This window comes from Schistosoma mansoni, assembly GCF_000237925.1.
Source record: "Schistosoma mansoni, WGS project CABG00000000 data, chromosome 3 unplaced supercontig 0141, strain Puerto Rico, whole genome shotgun sequence".
In the NCBI taxonomy this organism is placed as follows: Eukaryota; Metazoa; Platyhelminthes; class Trematoda; order Strigeidida; family Schistosomatidae; genus Schistosoma; species Schistosoma mansoni.
In genome coordinates, this window is record NW_017386011.1 from 690,933 (window position 1) to 707,445 (window position 16,513).

The 16,513-nt window shown below is 36.3% G+C and overlaps 1 protein-coding gene across 1 annotated transcript; it reads left to right on the forward strand.

The window, feature by feature from the left end:
- Positions 1-5,015: 5,015 nt before the first annotated feature.
- Positions 5,016-15,722, forward strand: Smp_151730 (rtdr1, putative; the record flags this gene model as incomplete). The annotated part of the gene is made up of 9 exons (XM_018791245.1): positions 5,016-5,108; positions 6,585-6,690; positions 6,734-6,820; positions 6,855-7,069; positions 7,109-7,257; positions 9,107-9,223; positions 10,625-10,715; positions 13,704-13,766; positions 15,639-15,722. The coding sequence occupies 9 exons, from the start codon at positions 5,016-5,018 to the stop codon at positions 15,720-15,722; spliced, it is 1,005 nt and encodes a 334-aa protein (XP_018645580.1).
- Positions 15,723-16,513: the final 791 nt, after the last annotated feature.

The following is a 16,513-nucleotide window of genomic DNA, read 5'->3' on the forward strand; positions in this document are numbered from 1 at the left end:
ATAGTGACATGAGGATATACTTGTAAAACACTTCACAATGTCAAGGCTTTTTCAAGTCTGCTTATGCTAACTGAAAAGTCTATCTTCACTGCAGGTGCATCCGCATTAGGATTCGGTGCGATTCTTGAGTAGAAGGGGAAACCTGTTATTCATATCCCGAGTCAATAAGTCAGTACTGAACAAGGATATTCTCAGACCCAAAAGAAAGCTTCATCTCTGGTACGTGCAGTAAAAAGACTTTATAAATATTTGTTCGGTGTGAAGTTCCATGTTGTAACTCATCATCACACAAGTGAATTCCTTCATCGTTAAGCTGATGCCGTGTTCCAAACGCAAAATTTAGAATAGGGTGGTAATGATTTTCCCATTGAGCACAGAGTAGCTAAAAGTTTGCCATATTCCGCCTTTTTAATCACGCTGTTCATATTTTGAAAGACTACCTAACAATGTGATTTTATGTTGGTTTCACCAATGTCTGTTGATATAGTAGAATTTGTGAATTATACTTGTCAATATTTCTGAACTGTCATTAGTGTGGAGAAAAGAGGTCGGAATGTTCGGTGCAGGCGCATGTTTCCTGAGTCACAGAGAAAATAAAATCACATCCTCACCATACTTGCTGTTGACCTGAGATTAACGCTGATACAACTGGAAAATCGAAAATTTGTTCTACTTTTCTACATGAGCTGTTGTACAATAAACTTAGGTAGAATCCTTGACTTGCGTCTTGTGAATCGTGGCACCGTTTTCAAGCAGATTGCTGTGGTCCATTTTTAAAACCATACTATGTCTTATTCAGTAGTGGTTTTTAACCCAATGAGCAGTCTTGGAAGAAACTTTCATCAAAGATGATATTTGGCTGTGAAACAATAACCAATTCACTAGTAACGGATGATGGAATTCATTTCGCGGAAAACGTTTAACAGCTGGCTTGCTGATATAAAATACCTTCGTCTATTCACTGCTCCATGACATCCTCAGCCCAGTAGATATAACCAGATCCTAGTTAAAAGAATCATAGATCATTCTGATATGTCAAGTGTATCGAGTAGGGTATAGGATCTAACTATATTTTCTAGATGTCTTTTCATGGTTTATTGTGATGATGCTGAAAAAGAAGTGAAAGAACATGCGTCATTATACAAGTAAGTAGTGGTGGTAGTCCTAACCGCATAATCCTGATGGCTGAACATGAGATGACTGGGGAAGTAGATACTGAATACTTAGCACAAAGAGAAGGTCAAAAATGGTGAAGTCGGTAGTATTCAATCAGTCTGATGACATGGCTCAGCCTCACAGGTGTGGTCGTTCTGTATAAATTTTCTTTACTCACATTAGTATATATTCTCGTATCATTATTATTAAATATATTATTCTCTGCGAACGCCAAACGTTATATCGTTGATTATGACGATACGACGAGTCAGAATCGAAATCAATGTGACTTCTAGGTAAGATCTTGTAGATTAGGTCTTCCCGTCATGACAAATATACGATTTAGGGTTAGGTCTATTATCATAGCAGTACTAATAACGAGCTTAGACCATAATTATACTAGTGTATGCAGATGAGTAAAAATAAACCAGCTAAAAATATGGGAACAATTGGATAAAGAACTACATAGATAAAAGTGGTTTAAAAGTGCGGAAGCTAATGGTATATGCTACAGCCAAAGAGTCTGCTGCAGTCGATTCCAACAGAACTGGTCAACACTCTTCAAAAACTGTTTGTTCTAAACCCTGAAAACGAGGGCCACTGTACAAGAACACTAGGAGACGGAGACAAACCAACAGGTGCGTCTCTGTAAACGTAGGGTGACCAAAGAGTAAGTTAGGAGAGATTAAAAATATGTACTTCAGCTGGATTCAAAGGTATTAGTCCTAACTGAAACATGGATCTCATTCGATATCACGAAGGAAGAGGTGGGAATACAAAGCATAACAACTTTTCGACGCGATAGGACACACACAGTCCGATTAGACAGGAAATATTTTCAGAACAGGATAAGAGATCGTGAAAACTGTGATTTTGACAAACTCTCATTTGATAGATCATATCAATGAAAGTAACTTTATGATGGTGTTCTTCCGAATTTGACTGAATTGTGTCCTACTAAATACGCTCGGTGTTGGTGTACACTAAGGCGGAACCGTTTCAGTCAAGATCTCAGAGCGTGAAATATGATGACTATTTGTGGGAACTAGAACTTTATCGAATAATGGTTACCAGATTATAGAATGCCTGACAATACGGCTTACTAGATTTGCTGTTCAGTCGTGTGCCTAATATGGATGCGCGTATGTACGACATGAGATAATATTTGGAAAAATATTCTCGGCTCATTTATCTGTGCTGTAAATTGAACATTTGACGATTGTTGTTCTGGCATACGATACTTTGCAAGCTACAAACTGAAAACATTCACATAAAAAGTTATTCTGCAAACGCTTGAACAAAGTGTCGTCATTATGGCTGTCACAACAACATCGACCGAATACGTGACTATGAGAGCCACAAACCAAGCGTATACACCAAGGAAATTACTAGCTGTCGTTATGAAATCACTATCTGTTAGCATTAATGAGCAGTGTGTGGGCATCTGTAAAGAAAGTGGTCACAGCAAAGCACCCAAAACACTGAAACCGGTGGACAAAGAATTTAAACAAAACTCTCTGGTTTCACTTAACATCCCATTGTCGCAGATTAGTTTTTAGGAGACTAGGGAAGCCTTTGATAAAGAACAGTGGGACAAATGTTGCATAATGTGACCTCAAAAATGTAGTAGCTGGGCTAGTATTTGGTAGTCGGGTTGAAGCCTATGAACAAGGTATACAACAGTAGCGTTGGCTACCACGTAGCTCAGGCCGTCGTTGTGCTTCGATTGTTACCGTGTCCATGTCATCTCGTCCGTTTCAACTCACAACCTCAAGTTAGCGTGTTCATTATCCTCAAGTATTGGAAATTGACGAACATAATTCAGGCCCTTCAAACTTGGTACAACTCTATTGACTGCCTATCTTCCCACATTGTTAGAATCAGGTCAGTAAGGCAATGGCCAAGCATCCTCTCAAACAATCCCTGGTATCAGTTGGCAGTAATCTTCAACTCACGGTAAAGCACGCAGAGACAACATTATCCCCTGTGAAACGCGGTATATAGACATAAAATTCAAAGCAGCCAATCCACAGGAGACTGGCCTACTTACTCTAAACAACAATCTGTCTAAAAGCCAATGGATAGATACTGCTATAGACGAACATCGAGTGGCAGGAGAAACCATCATATTCTTCTATGACAACACAAACACTTATTCTAAAGCCATATCTTACCGCAATAATGAGTTGTTTACCTATTAATTTAATTTATCTTGTTTTATTTTATTTTTATTAGTCATTTGCGATATGTACATAGTCGTTTATTCTTGTTCTGTATTCATAAACAGTCCTGTTAAACTATCTACGTATTTAGCGTCTCCTTTATTTTTATCTTCTTAATTTCTTTCCTTCTTTAGAATCGATTCAATATTCTTATCAACTACACTAAACCTGATTTTTTATTATTATTCCATGGTTAATATTTTTTTCCTTCTTTTCTTTTTTCCAAATATGGCAGATGTAATCCTAACATTACCGAAACTTGTGCATTATTGCATTTTTGAAGAAACCCGAAATGGTTTCTTCACAACACTTATGTAACCCTAAGATGTTTGTGAATAATAATAATAACGCAAGAGGACTAAAATGTAAACTAGGAAAAATCAGGCATATATGCTTTCATTCAGATATGAAAGTCGTGGTCCTTGCTGAAGCATGGCATGAGACGTTGCAGGTAAGCTAATTACACAAAACATGAGGCAAAGTGGCAATATACATTAAAAGTCGCTTCAAAGATTCAACGCCACACTGTACTGAATTAATTGAGGTCACAGAAGCATACTATTGATGACTCAATTTGAACTGTACATAGTACTTGGTTAGAGGCTCCAAACAGGTTTTAACGCCCGACAAGATGAGATAATATAGGTGATACCAAAGTTATCGTATATGTGCTTAGACCAAACACCGCTAGCTGGAGAATTCAATACTCCATCTCCAGGCCTCGGCTAGCAGGATGCACTGCCCACAAGGTGGTTCCATAGGTGGCTTGCTCTAGCCATTAGAAGTTCAGGACTAACCGTACGGACAAGTAAGGAAAACCCTCAAACTAGAATCATTTACTGACAAATGATCGCCTTCTTTTTGAACATATCCATGTCATGTCACCAATAGGAGGGAGCTGCCATGGTACAGCGATGTTTAACGTAGTCACGAAAGAGATTAAAGGGAGGGAAGTGAGTGTTTCCTACCATAGATACACCACGGAAGACTACACGACTTTTAGGGAGCACCTTCCACACTACGCATAGTCACGAAAGTGGTGGAGGTCAACAGTGGATGACTGTTGGAATATAGTATGTGACACCACTCAGAATGCCTACCAACATAATGTACCTTAGGGTAAGAGGGTTAATTGCCATGATTGTCACTACTGCATAACAAGAAACTACTTTCTTTGTTGGTTAATACCATCTCGGTTTCTCATCTTTCGAACCTGTCTTCTTACACATTATCAATCAAGTAAATTGTCAAGATATTCTTGAGACAGTTGTCATTTGAATCATCACTTTGTTGTTTCCACATTTTAATAAACCAACCTTCTGTCCGGTAGTGTGACACCTGCCGTTATCCGGAAATCGTACCACCTTGGGGCGAACACACTCACTCAAGTACATGGTATACAAATCCATAAATAACCACCTTAATGATTATAAGTAGTGCAGTCGGGTGGCTAGACTACTACCACCTGGACATGATAAAATACCTGGGACTGTGCGAAAACAACAAGAAACAGGAGCAAAGTAAACAGTCAGATTATATGAGCTCGTGAAAAGATATAACAAGTACATTGTTTTAATAGATATTAAATACTGAATATCTATACATTCTCACCATGGTTTCCCGTGGCGAATAATCAAAATGGCACTGGTGACTATAAGTTTGAAACCGCCTCCGAACGTTGATCCAACAAAGGCTACTTTAGCCTACGGGAGGTTAGCCATAAAAAGGATTGTACGTTTAAACACTCAAAACTCATGCTGGCTAATGTTTATATACACATATCGATAGATACCAACCGAAAACAATTCTTCTGTACGAGCTATTGTAAAATGGCTTAGGTGATGATGTTGGGAAGGATTATTAAACTTCATAAAGAAACTTTAAGTGTCTGTGGACTTACGGCGAGACTATAATTTATGAACGAACCAACTAGATAACAATTAACAGGTCTTGGATTTTGGCTTAAGCCAAAGTAGAATTCTACTTCCATTACTACTGTTTTTACCAAAACTACTGCATCAACCGACTTCACTGTGATAGCTTTAACCAGCGTACCAAGCCCGGTGTTGTTCATGACTAAGTGGTCATGAAAATCCTGGGTTTGTATGCCATAGTCTTAAAAGATATCTGAATTTTTCTACGTCGGTGATTTGAGCTGACTGCCTTATAGTTTGAAGCAAATTTACACCCCTTTTTCATTTATTTTTGTCTAAACCGTTTGGAATTTCTCTCAGACATACGTAGATGATAAGCCTGGAACAGTGAAAAAAACGCGTGCTTTTAGTTTTATTGTTAAATACCTCTTAATTCAGTTCTTTTATATAAATTTTGAAAATATCATTGGTTTGCTTTGTAGTTATTAGAAGTTCAGGTTCATAGGTACTTCTGCGGCTTTCCATGCCACACCAGCCAGTGTTTAGAACAAGCACATTCAAAAACACGGAGATGAGTAATCCTCGACCTTTTGGAGCGATCGGCTACTTGAAAGTCAAATATCGTATTCATATAATCTTTGTTGACTTAGTCACAACCTTTATCAACCTCCAACTACAGGGTCTGAGTGTTTTATTCGTTGTTAAAAAATTCAAAAAACTTAAATTTCAGCTTGCTGGTAACTGAAAATTGTAGAATAAAAGTCTATTTAGAACTAAATTGAGGCGTGGTAGTTAAATGATATGCTTTTTGAGATTTGTAACTAATGAGAAGGCGGAAATCAATATTTTCAAATAATGGCGAAGTATACAAGAACTTGTAAATGCGCAGTATTAAACACAACTAACAGTTTAGAAGTAGGATCAGTTGGATTTTTACAGGTTCACTTTATGCGATAGAATAAAAATCAGAGCAGGATTAGCTTTTGGCTTGTTTATTTTGGTTCTGGCTATGTAAAGAAGATTATTTATCCAGCCTTCTCATAGTTTCGATTAGTACCAGAATCAAACATCTTCATTACTGTTTATCATCTTTGTAGGATTGATGTTTATATTACCCCTAAGGTTGGGGAAAATATTCCTCGAAATCTTCATTATAGGGTTAAATAAGTTTGAATGTAAAGTATGACATAATTTCAGGTAGTTAACTAATTTTCATCTGATTTGAAAGAACTTGTCCTGATTTAATAAATTCATGCATACTATTCCCTATTTTACCAAGCAATATCTGTATACACTATTTGTTAGCAATTTAACTTTTATTAAAATTTAAAAGAATAGAGAATTGAAAGATACAGAACTAATAATACGCCAACGCGCTGTTAAAGCTTTATGTGATTATCTGCACGATCCTGAGCATATTGAAGAAGCAATTAATGAAGGTAATACTGTGACTTTTCTTTCTCATTAAACCACTTTATATAGGCACTATTTGTTCATTGAGCTTTTTGTTAAAAGACGCCGACATACCTTGTAGGGTGTATTCAACAGAATGTTTTGTAATCATAAGCCGTAGGTTGTGAAATAATTTTTATTTTCAAAACAGAACACGCAATAGGTCGAATGGCTGCGTTGAGGCACAATATTTTGGAGTCTTTCGAGCCTCTTCTAGATTTCAAACAACCTGATGTAATCAGACTAAATACGCACAGAGCTATCGAGCTTTTGACTACGAATTTGACAGGTGTAGAGGCAATCATTAAAGCAAAATACATTGACTTACTAGTGAGATGTGTTGAGAATGAAGTGGATGAAATTAAGGTTAGCATGTTGTCATAATCTTTATTCCTCTAAATCTAGATTATTGTATTGAACACTTTATATCACTGCTTCAGTTTTGAAACCGAAGAAGGATTAAACGCCGGCGGGATATCGCTGTTTACTAAACTTCTCAGTCATTCAAACACAGAAATCAGAACACGTGCAGCTCAAAATATTTTGCGTTTATGGTAGGTGATTTAATGTTTTCTGAAGTATGCTTCCTGATATCTTCAATCGATTTAGCTTACTGCAGTTAAATGGTTCGTCAAGCACAGTACATATATTTTTCAATAGAAGTTATTTGATAAAAAATAATTATCGGTTTTCCTCGCATAGGGTAACTACGTATAACAAATGACTATCTTATAGTTAGGATTTTTTGTAATTATCATACCTCTTGTTGAATATTATTGAGATCAAGTACCAAACTAAGTTGAACAAACATTAAATCTTGAAAACACTGAATAGCTGTTACGTTCTATTATTGGACCTCAGTAATGGACACCCACAATCTCACAGCCAAGAATTGAACCCATGATCTTCATACTCATGATCATGGCTTCTCATCAGAACTCTGAGAATTCTGTTTTGAAACTAGTCATCAGTTAGCACATACTAATTACCAAATGGGGGTTGTGTAGACCCACTTTGGTGGGGCTTTGGATACGCACTCCTGAGGAGTATCATACGTAGAGAAAACAACTGCCTAGTGCTTTCAGGTTTTTAACGATTGTTTAATTTAGGTTGGTTCATGATATCAATAATTGTAAGAAACAGAACATTAAACAATTTCCAAATTGAAAAATTATTATTTGGGAAACTATATATCCATATAATGATTAGGCCACTTTTCCTTTATATTTTAATATTGGAACCTAACCGAATACAATAAAGTATTGTTTCTAATTTTAACTAGTAAATTAAGGAAACCGTTAAAAATTGTACTGAAACTGTTTCGGATTCATAAACGTTTTAGAGCTTTATCTTTACACGATCTCCTCACTGTTGTTCAATGAGTCATGTTGGTCACTTAGTTAGTGATCAGATCGAACAACCGCCTAGTAAATATCACCACCCAATCACTACAGATCACCACTCGTCAGTCGACCGTCACTCTGAGAACCAGTCGCACAGCCCACTTTTAGTGAATCAGGGAGGATGGAGAGTGAGTGGACTCCATAGCATCAGCCACCACACTGAGTGATTGTGATGACAGGAAGTAAGGATTTGTTCTACGAGAATAGAGTGTGAAAATTATAGAACGCTTCACGATTTCGCTTGTCATACTTGCGCATGGGCCATGCTGATCTTCTCTGTATCGTTACAATTTTAGTATACGTACCGCCGAAGCGAGTACATATATCTTTGCAAATGCAGTAATTGTGAAATAATAACTGTTAACAAACTGTCATTAATTGTGTGCAGTAATCTGTTGTACAAAATCTCATATTGATGTAAATATAAACAAGCAAACCAATTGCAAAAGTAAAAATTTTCATTTATGAATTTATTTAAATGAGTGGTACCCCCCTCTTCCAGCCATAGGAACATAGTGAAGCCTAGTAGGCCTTTTTGGAGAAGAGTACCACATCGAAGCATAGCACAAATACCGGGGCGGGATAGCTGTTTTTGCACTGCTTACGCAGAACCAATACATAACACTTTCATTCTTTTGTTTGTTTGTTTGTGGACAGACTCGTTTTTTAACTATCTTTTTGAACCTTCAATAGTTATGCAATGACTCTTTGTAGCATTCGTAATCGTTTGTGGGTATAGGTAGAGTGATTGATTAGGCCAATCTCTACCACTCACGTTACCGCCCACGTTAGTACATGGGGTGGTTGTCATGATCCAGGAGGCACGACGATGACGTGTAAGTCGGATTTTGCCTCCCATTTAGATGAGTAGAGATATTAATGTTTGAAATGTAATTTGAATTCATGCTAATATGAATACTTAAGAAAATGTAATTATTGCATAACATGAGACAAAAATGTTTCGTAAATTTGATGTATATATATATTATTTAAATCATAGTGTGAATCTAAGAGGTAAACAAGAAGCTCTGGATAATGAAACAATTCCAGCATTAGTTACTCTATTAAATGATCCAAATGAAGATTTGAAAGCATTTTCTACTGGAGCATTAGGTTTGTAAGTTATAATTATTGTTAATTGTAAATGAATATTACTTGTCATTCATGTTGACCAATTCATTCTGTTGTGAATTAAAAACAAAACAAAACAAAGCCGTATTCAATTCGTTATGATATTATGTCCGGGTTTTAATCACGTGAATTATCCACTAATCGAAATACGACTTTTCTAATCTTAACACTGTGCCAAACCAACGACATTCGACCAGTATGGGTAGTCTAGCGTCCTTGTTGGCCCCTTGTCTGCCTAGGCCACACTTTCAACTTCAAGGATCAGATTTCTTATCCAACCTATTCATTGAATCTTTCACTCATATTTCAAGAATGTTGCATTTAAGCTCATCTAGTTCATAAATGTTTATACAAGTAGCTTAACCAAGTATTATAATAATTGGGGTTGTTTGTGGAGATTTTAAGTAATTTTTCATGAGTCAACCGAAGCTAAATCAACATGGAAAACCTGGAAGCACTGGACGGCCGTTTCGTCCTATTGTAGGACTCCTCAGCAGTGCGCATCCACGAACCCGCCTCACGAGATTCTAACTCAGGACCTATCGATCTGGCGCGCGAGCACTTAATCGATAGACCACTAAGCCGGGATCCAACGGTGTTAATGTCTAACTTCAACCAATCCACAAAGTTGAGCAACCATTCACCAATTTTCATCAGTGAGTTGATATCTCGAAACAGACCTGTTTGAACTCCACTGGTTACTGCTTCTCACCGGAATAATTATTGACTATAGAATAATTAGTCAGGTTATTTTACCTTTGATGCTGATAGAATTCTTTTGGTTGGTCAATCTAATTTGAACAATGGTTAAAATAAATGTTAAAGGTGTTTTGATGTAATGGTTGAGAACTCAAGTGGCAGGATCAATTCACTGTTAAGCATAAACCTATAGAATGCCTTCATAAAATATGAAAACCATACATTCAATACTTTGTGTTTATATTCTTGTACTCTTCCATTTGATCTTTTCAACCTTTTGATGTTAACCATTTCACTTCTAACTGATATCACATACTACTTATATTTGTCAATATAAGTAGCAGACATCACAATACTACATACAAATAGTCGTCCAAATTAACCATTAAGAAATTCTAGTACTTGCCTTACACCAGGAAACATTTCAATGAATGTACTTATTAACAAATGAGCAATTCATTGTGATTGTCCCATGTCTACTTTATGTTAATAATAAGATATTTCGATACGATATGATCTTCATCAATCATCTCGTAGAAAATCAACATGGGATGGTTTTTCAAGTGAACATACAGAAAAAACTAGATAAGATCTCCAGGTTTTGATAATAACAAAAGCAGGAACAAAAGTACAACTGATTGATTGTATTTTCTTTTTCTTTTTTTGTATTATTATCTAATTTCTTAAGTATATGTACAACAAATCATGGTCGTTATACTACTTTAAATGCTGAAGCTATTCCATTACTTCTTAATCTGGTTGATGATAAAAGTAGTCGAGTAAGAGTCAATACATTCAAGGTAAGAATTATTATTATTATTATTAATGATCGATTTTAGAGAGTCAGATAATAAGTCTTTACTTTAACATATTACTAATATAAAAGATATCAAATCATTATCAAAAGGGGTTATGTGGAGATTTTAGTAATTTTATAGAGTTAAGATCATGAGTCAATTGAAGCTAGACCACAGTGGAAAACATGGAAGCACTGGACGGCCGTTTTGGCCTATTATGGAACTCCTCAGCAGTGCGCATCCACGATCCCGCCTCTTGAGATTCGAACCCAGGACTTACCAGCCTCGCGCTAGAGCACTTAATCGATAGACCACTGAGCCTGTCGGCATCCAACGGTGTTAATGTCTAACTTCAACCATGGTGGTCTAGCTTCAATTGAGTCATGATCTCAACTCTATAAGTTATTAAATCAACCAATAACGTTCATGTTTAACAATTTAGCTGCTCCTGTAAATAATTCTATATCGAGGTTATCAAGAGATAACATAAATAGCGAGTTAGTTAGTCCTTCCTTGAATAGTTTAGGAAGAATCAGAGTAAATCAATATGTAGCTTCTTTAAATCATTAACACTAGTTATGTTGTAGGTAGAAGTAAACCATTCAGAGTGATTTGCCGAATATTTTTGAATTTTGTATTAGTGTTTAATCTCCCATCTTAGATTTAATAGAAGCTATAAGGATTCAAGCCAACAACTCTAGTCTTTATATTTTGAAGAGGTTTGTAATACCTTTATCTTTTTTCTCAGTTAGAGAACATCGAATAGACGATATTAACTCTGAAGAGAACACTAGTTGGGACAATCGAATGTATTAAAGCACATATTACAGACTATCTCACTAAATTCTGATAACCATACAGCAAACAATTAATTTGCAAAATAACAACCAGTTGTCTCAATCTTCACTGCTTCTTCTGTAAATATCAGTTTGTCTTCTCTGATTCCATTGTTCATGCATTTTCCTACGAATTGTGCTTCATTCCTGTTCGTTCCTTATCGAAATTCTGTCAGAATACATTCTATGTCTAACCATCACCATATACTATTTATATGGATATAAGTAGACCGCACTACACTAGCTATATACTTAAACTAATTATTCCTACATTTACGATTGCATGATTTTTATTGATTTGGATCTAGTTACTATGTTGGAATATTTTCTTAGGCTATCATGATGCTTATAACCCATTTTTATTATTGCTCAACATATTATTAACTTTCTACCCAATACTCAATTTATTTGAAACTTTAGATTGATATTGGATTGATGTTAGACTGCCATTGAAAACCTGAAAGCACTGGATAGCCGTTTTGTCCTAGAATGGGACTTGTCGGCAGTGTACATACATGATTAAGCATATGGGACTTGAACCCAAGACCTTCGGTCTGGCGCGTGAACGCTTTACGTCTAGACCACTAAGCCGGCATCCAATGGTGTTAATGTGTAGCTTCAACAAATCCACGTTATTATGTGGCCATCCACCATCGTTTTCAGTGGGTAACTGTTTCGCAACAGACACGGTTGAACTCTATTGATCATGGCTTCTCATTAGAATCCCATGAAAGCTATGTTGAAACTAGTCAATAGTGAACACATGATAATTACCAGTATTGGGTTGTGAAGATTGTTGAGTTTAGATTGACATCCTATACTGATAATTCTTTGAAACTATCAAGGCAAACATTGGCATTGATACCTATAAACTCATCAATAATCTATACCAACATGTTTGAGATAGTGATTCTTGAACTAATTACAGTATTCATTTAATCTCTTATTTATAAAAAGAGGGAATAACTAAATAACAACATCATCAAAATTCAAATATATCCCTAAATCAAATAATAATTATTGACTGATCATTTTTTGTCAAAATAATTTCAAATTTAGCTAAAAGTCAATCCTTTTTATACTTCATGTAAATCTCAGTGTGTGACGAAATCTCAGCACGGATACAGAAGGCTCGTCTAGCTTTCGCCAACTTGCTTCATTTATGGTGTAGGCGAGATATCCGTCTAGCTACCAAAGGACGGGTTTACTGTGCAGCAGTTCGTTCCGTCCTATTTTATGGCAGTGAAACAAGGCTGATAAGAGTAGAGGATATTCGTAGGCTGCTGATATTCGACCATAGGTGTCTTCGAAGCACTGCTCGTATATCCTGGGACCACTGAGTAAGTAATGCAGTTGTTAGGAAACGGGTACTAGGTAAAGATGGCAAATCGATTGATGAAGTACTGAAACTTCATCAGTTGAGATGGCTGGGACATGTGTTACGTATGCCCAACCACTGACTGCTCCGATGAGCGATGTTTTATGGTATAGGAGTAGGTTGGAAGAAAGCTAGTGGCGGCCAGACCAAAACGTGGCACAAATCCATGAAGTCACTTACTGACAAGTAGACTGAGCCATGTTGGTAGGTGTAGACTATCTGGTTGGTGTTAGCAAGGCAATAGCAACCGATGGTTAGAGACCTTGAATGACATGGCTCAAAATCGTTTGCAATGGCGAAGGTGCATCCACTCTTTATGTTCGTCCGAATTCTAATCTTCTGAATATTTCATGCCCAGGATGATCATTTCGTCCCATTCGGTACTCATCGGTTGGATGTACCTACATCTCAGAATGGATGTGCACACCGACACTTGAACCCATTACCGTTCGCTTCAAACACCATCGCATTATCCACTTAGTTACTGAGTCCAGATAGCTACTTGCTTGTGCAATTGAGTATTTGATCACATATGTCTTTAGAGCATTATTCGCGTATGTTGTGTCAAGTGGAATGAATAACGCTGAGGTCAAACTCAGACTACCAGTTATGGATGTTTGGGTGGTTGATGAGGTAGGAATCGATATTATATTGTTCACTTTTGATAGAATCAGATTTCCATACGAATTCCACTTCAAAGTCATAAGATTGACAGTATGTAGATTTAAATTTTACAATCTTATTCATTCACTTTAGGTTCTAACTTGTTTATCTGAGACACCTGAAGGTCGAAGGATTCTGTTGGATCATTTAAATAAAGTATGTTCCATTTTTATTTTGGTTTTGTGAATGCAAAATTTTAATTAAGATCATGGACCGATCAGTGTTAGAAACACCATTGTAAACCTGGAAGCACTGGATGGTAACATATATTTGGGTTTCATGTTAGTTAGGATATATTGGTAAAAAGATACGGAAAATAGTTAGGGGACTGATTCTTGTCATGTGGTTTGAATTGACGTCATCCACAGTGACATTCAGAGGTGTTAACATTAAGCTTTTTCAAGTGAGTTTTAACTTCAATTCAAAACTGTTAAATCAAGCCTCCACATCTATGGCGTATGGTACGTATTCTAAGCAGTCAGGTCCATAAACCTGTCAAGGAGTATCAGTTGGTCTTAACAGTTACTAAATCTTCTGAAAATAATTGAGTATATCATCCGAAAAAGTTTTTAACTATTTTATTTTGCTCGTAAGTTACATTCTTCACTGATTGATCTCATATGAAGTACCATTAAAAATCACCGAGTAGTGGATAGCTGTTTCGTCTTGGTTTGAGGCTGCGCGAAACCACTTCCTAATGACCCTGTGGGAGACCGACTTAATGACTTTCTAGTCTCACAGAGAACTATTGGCCATTAAAACCAGTGGATCAGCATCCAATGATGTAATTTCAGCTTTATTCAGTTTGTAATATAGCATTACTGTGGTGTATATTGCTTATGCTGACAGATATAAGTATTACGTAACAGCAATCGGAAATGAAATGCCTACCACCAGAAGACTGAATTGAAGAGAGTAGGAAGAGAAACAGAGCAATTGGGATATCAACATAATTGGAAGAATGATGAAGTACGTAAAAGACAACTGATGACAGATATGTAAATGATGAATGTAATGTATGATTTTCATATTTTACGGAAACAGTAAATTGGTTTTTCCTACCTGAGTTTATGTTCACTACACTTGGTGTCACTATCAAAGAGGAGGCGGAGAGGGTGCAGTCCTGCAAACACCGTTGCGAGAGCTTATATCTATCACCATAAGCAGCATACACCACATTACGATCATCTGTTTCATTTCAAACTGGTCTGAATGCCATTCATAAACTGGGTAAAGCTGAAATTATTCGGCCAGATGCTGATTTAGTGTTTCTAATACTCAAGCATTCATTAAGAGACGAGTTGGTCATTGATTGGCATTTCTGACCATTGTCATACAAAAATAAATGTCCACAACTGTTACGTCCTTGAATCTGCCTACCCACTTTAGTTCCGAGTATAACTTGTCTAATGTAGATTAAGACCTTGACGCGATAGGCTGACTGGCTTAACCTTGAGGCTAGTATGCGTGAGTTCGAAGTGGGGGTAGAGAGACGAAAACTATTCTAACCCTGATTGGCTGGCAAGCACGCGCGCGAGAGAGAAGACAAGGACAACTGGAACAATAATCACTTTATTCCAATCCCGATCTAGCACTCGAATTCCGAATTCGGATTAATGTAAAAAAAGATACATGAATAAATAGATGAATAACCTGACCACAACGTACAACAATTAGGAAAATACAATTATGTCCAAAACTGGGGGATTAGAGTAGAAAACAGAGTACAAAAGGTTACGTCTAAATTACAATAGCTTTGGAACAGAAAATGCTATGGCAGTGAATCATACATCAAACGAAAGCTCATGATCTGTAGAATAGACTAGGGGCAAAAGTAAATGTTACTGTTATACAAGCTTTGAATTAAATGAAATAACGTCCCCAAAAATAGCTTCAGTAGTTTGTTAAGGCTTCTTGTTTCGCGGTTCTCATCAACAACTCTCTGATTTTCAATAGTATCCCAACTAAAATTTAACCAATTTCCACAAAACTCTTTAAAATAATCATTTTATTCTAATTTTTTTCCAGATATCACCACATGTCACTGATATCAATGCTGCTGTAGCAAAACATGCAAAAATAGCTCTATCTGTTATCACTTGGCAACCTTAATCCCCCCCCCCAAATAGTTACTAAGACACAATGGAAAACAAACAAACAAACAAACGGCATGTTTACATATACTTTCACAATATTTCGTTTATCATATAATGAGATCTTCTTTATAAAGAGATACAGTTTGAATGAGAGAAAAATACCCCCTAATATATTTCTTCATTAATGTATGCATCAGATTATCTGTACTAATATAAATTCATTTTATGTGATATAATGAGATTGTTTATGGAGTTTTCTTTTTGTTTTATTTAATTTTTTGACGGGACTGATAGGCCCTGAGGTCCGAATCTCGAAAGGCGGGATCACGCATGCACACTGCTGAGGAGTCCCACAATAGGACGAAACGGCCGTTCAATCCTTCCAGGTTTTCCATGTTGATCTAGCTTCAATTGACTCATGATCTCAACTCTATAAAATTGCTAAAATCGCCACAAATTCCCCTTCTGATAATTCCATTAAATGTTGACAGCAGTTTAGTTTAAGTAGTTGTTTTTGCTTAAAAAATATCTGTGGTAAAGTAATCAACATTGGAGAATGATCAAGTATTGTCATTCACAATAAAAAGTACATACAGACGATTAGGTACTATGGAAACATTCAAATATTACAATAACAAGAATGAATTATTCATAAGTAATGATATAATAACTAGTTAGGTTGGTTTTTCAGAAAGTCCATTGGATTAGATCTAAAGATAATAGCTTTGTATTGTTATAAACAATAGGATACTTGTTATAACACTAGGGTTTCTTGTTATAACAGTCCTTTCACTTTCTACATGTATG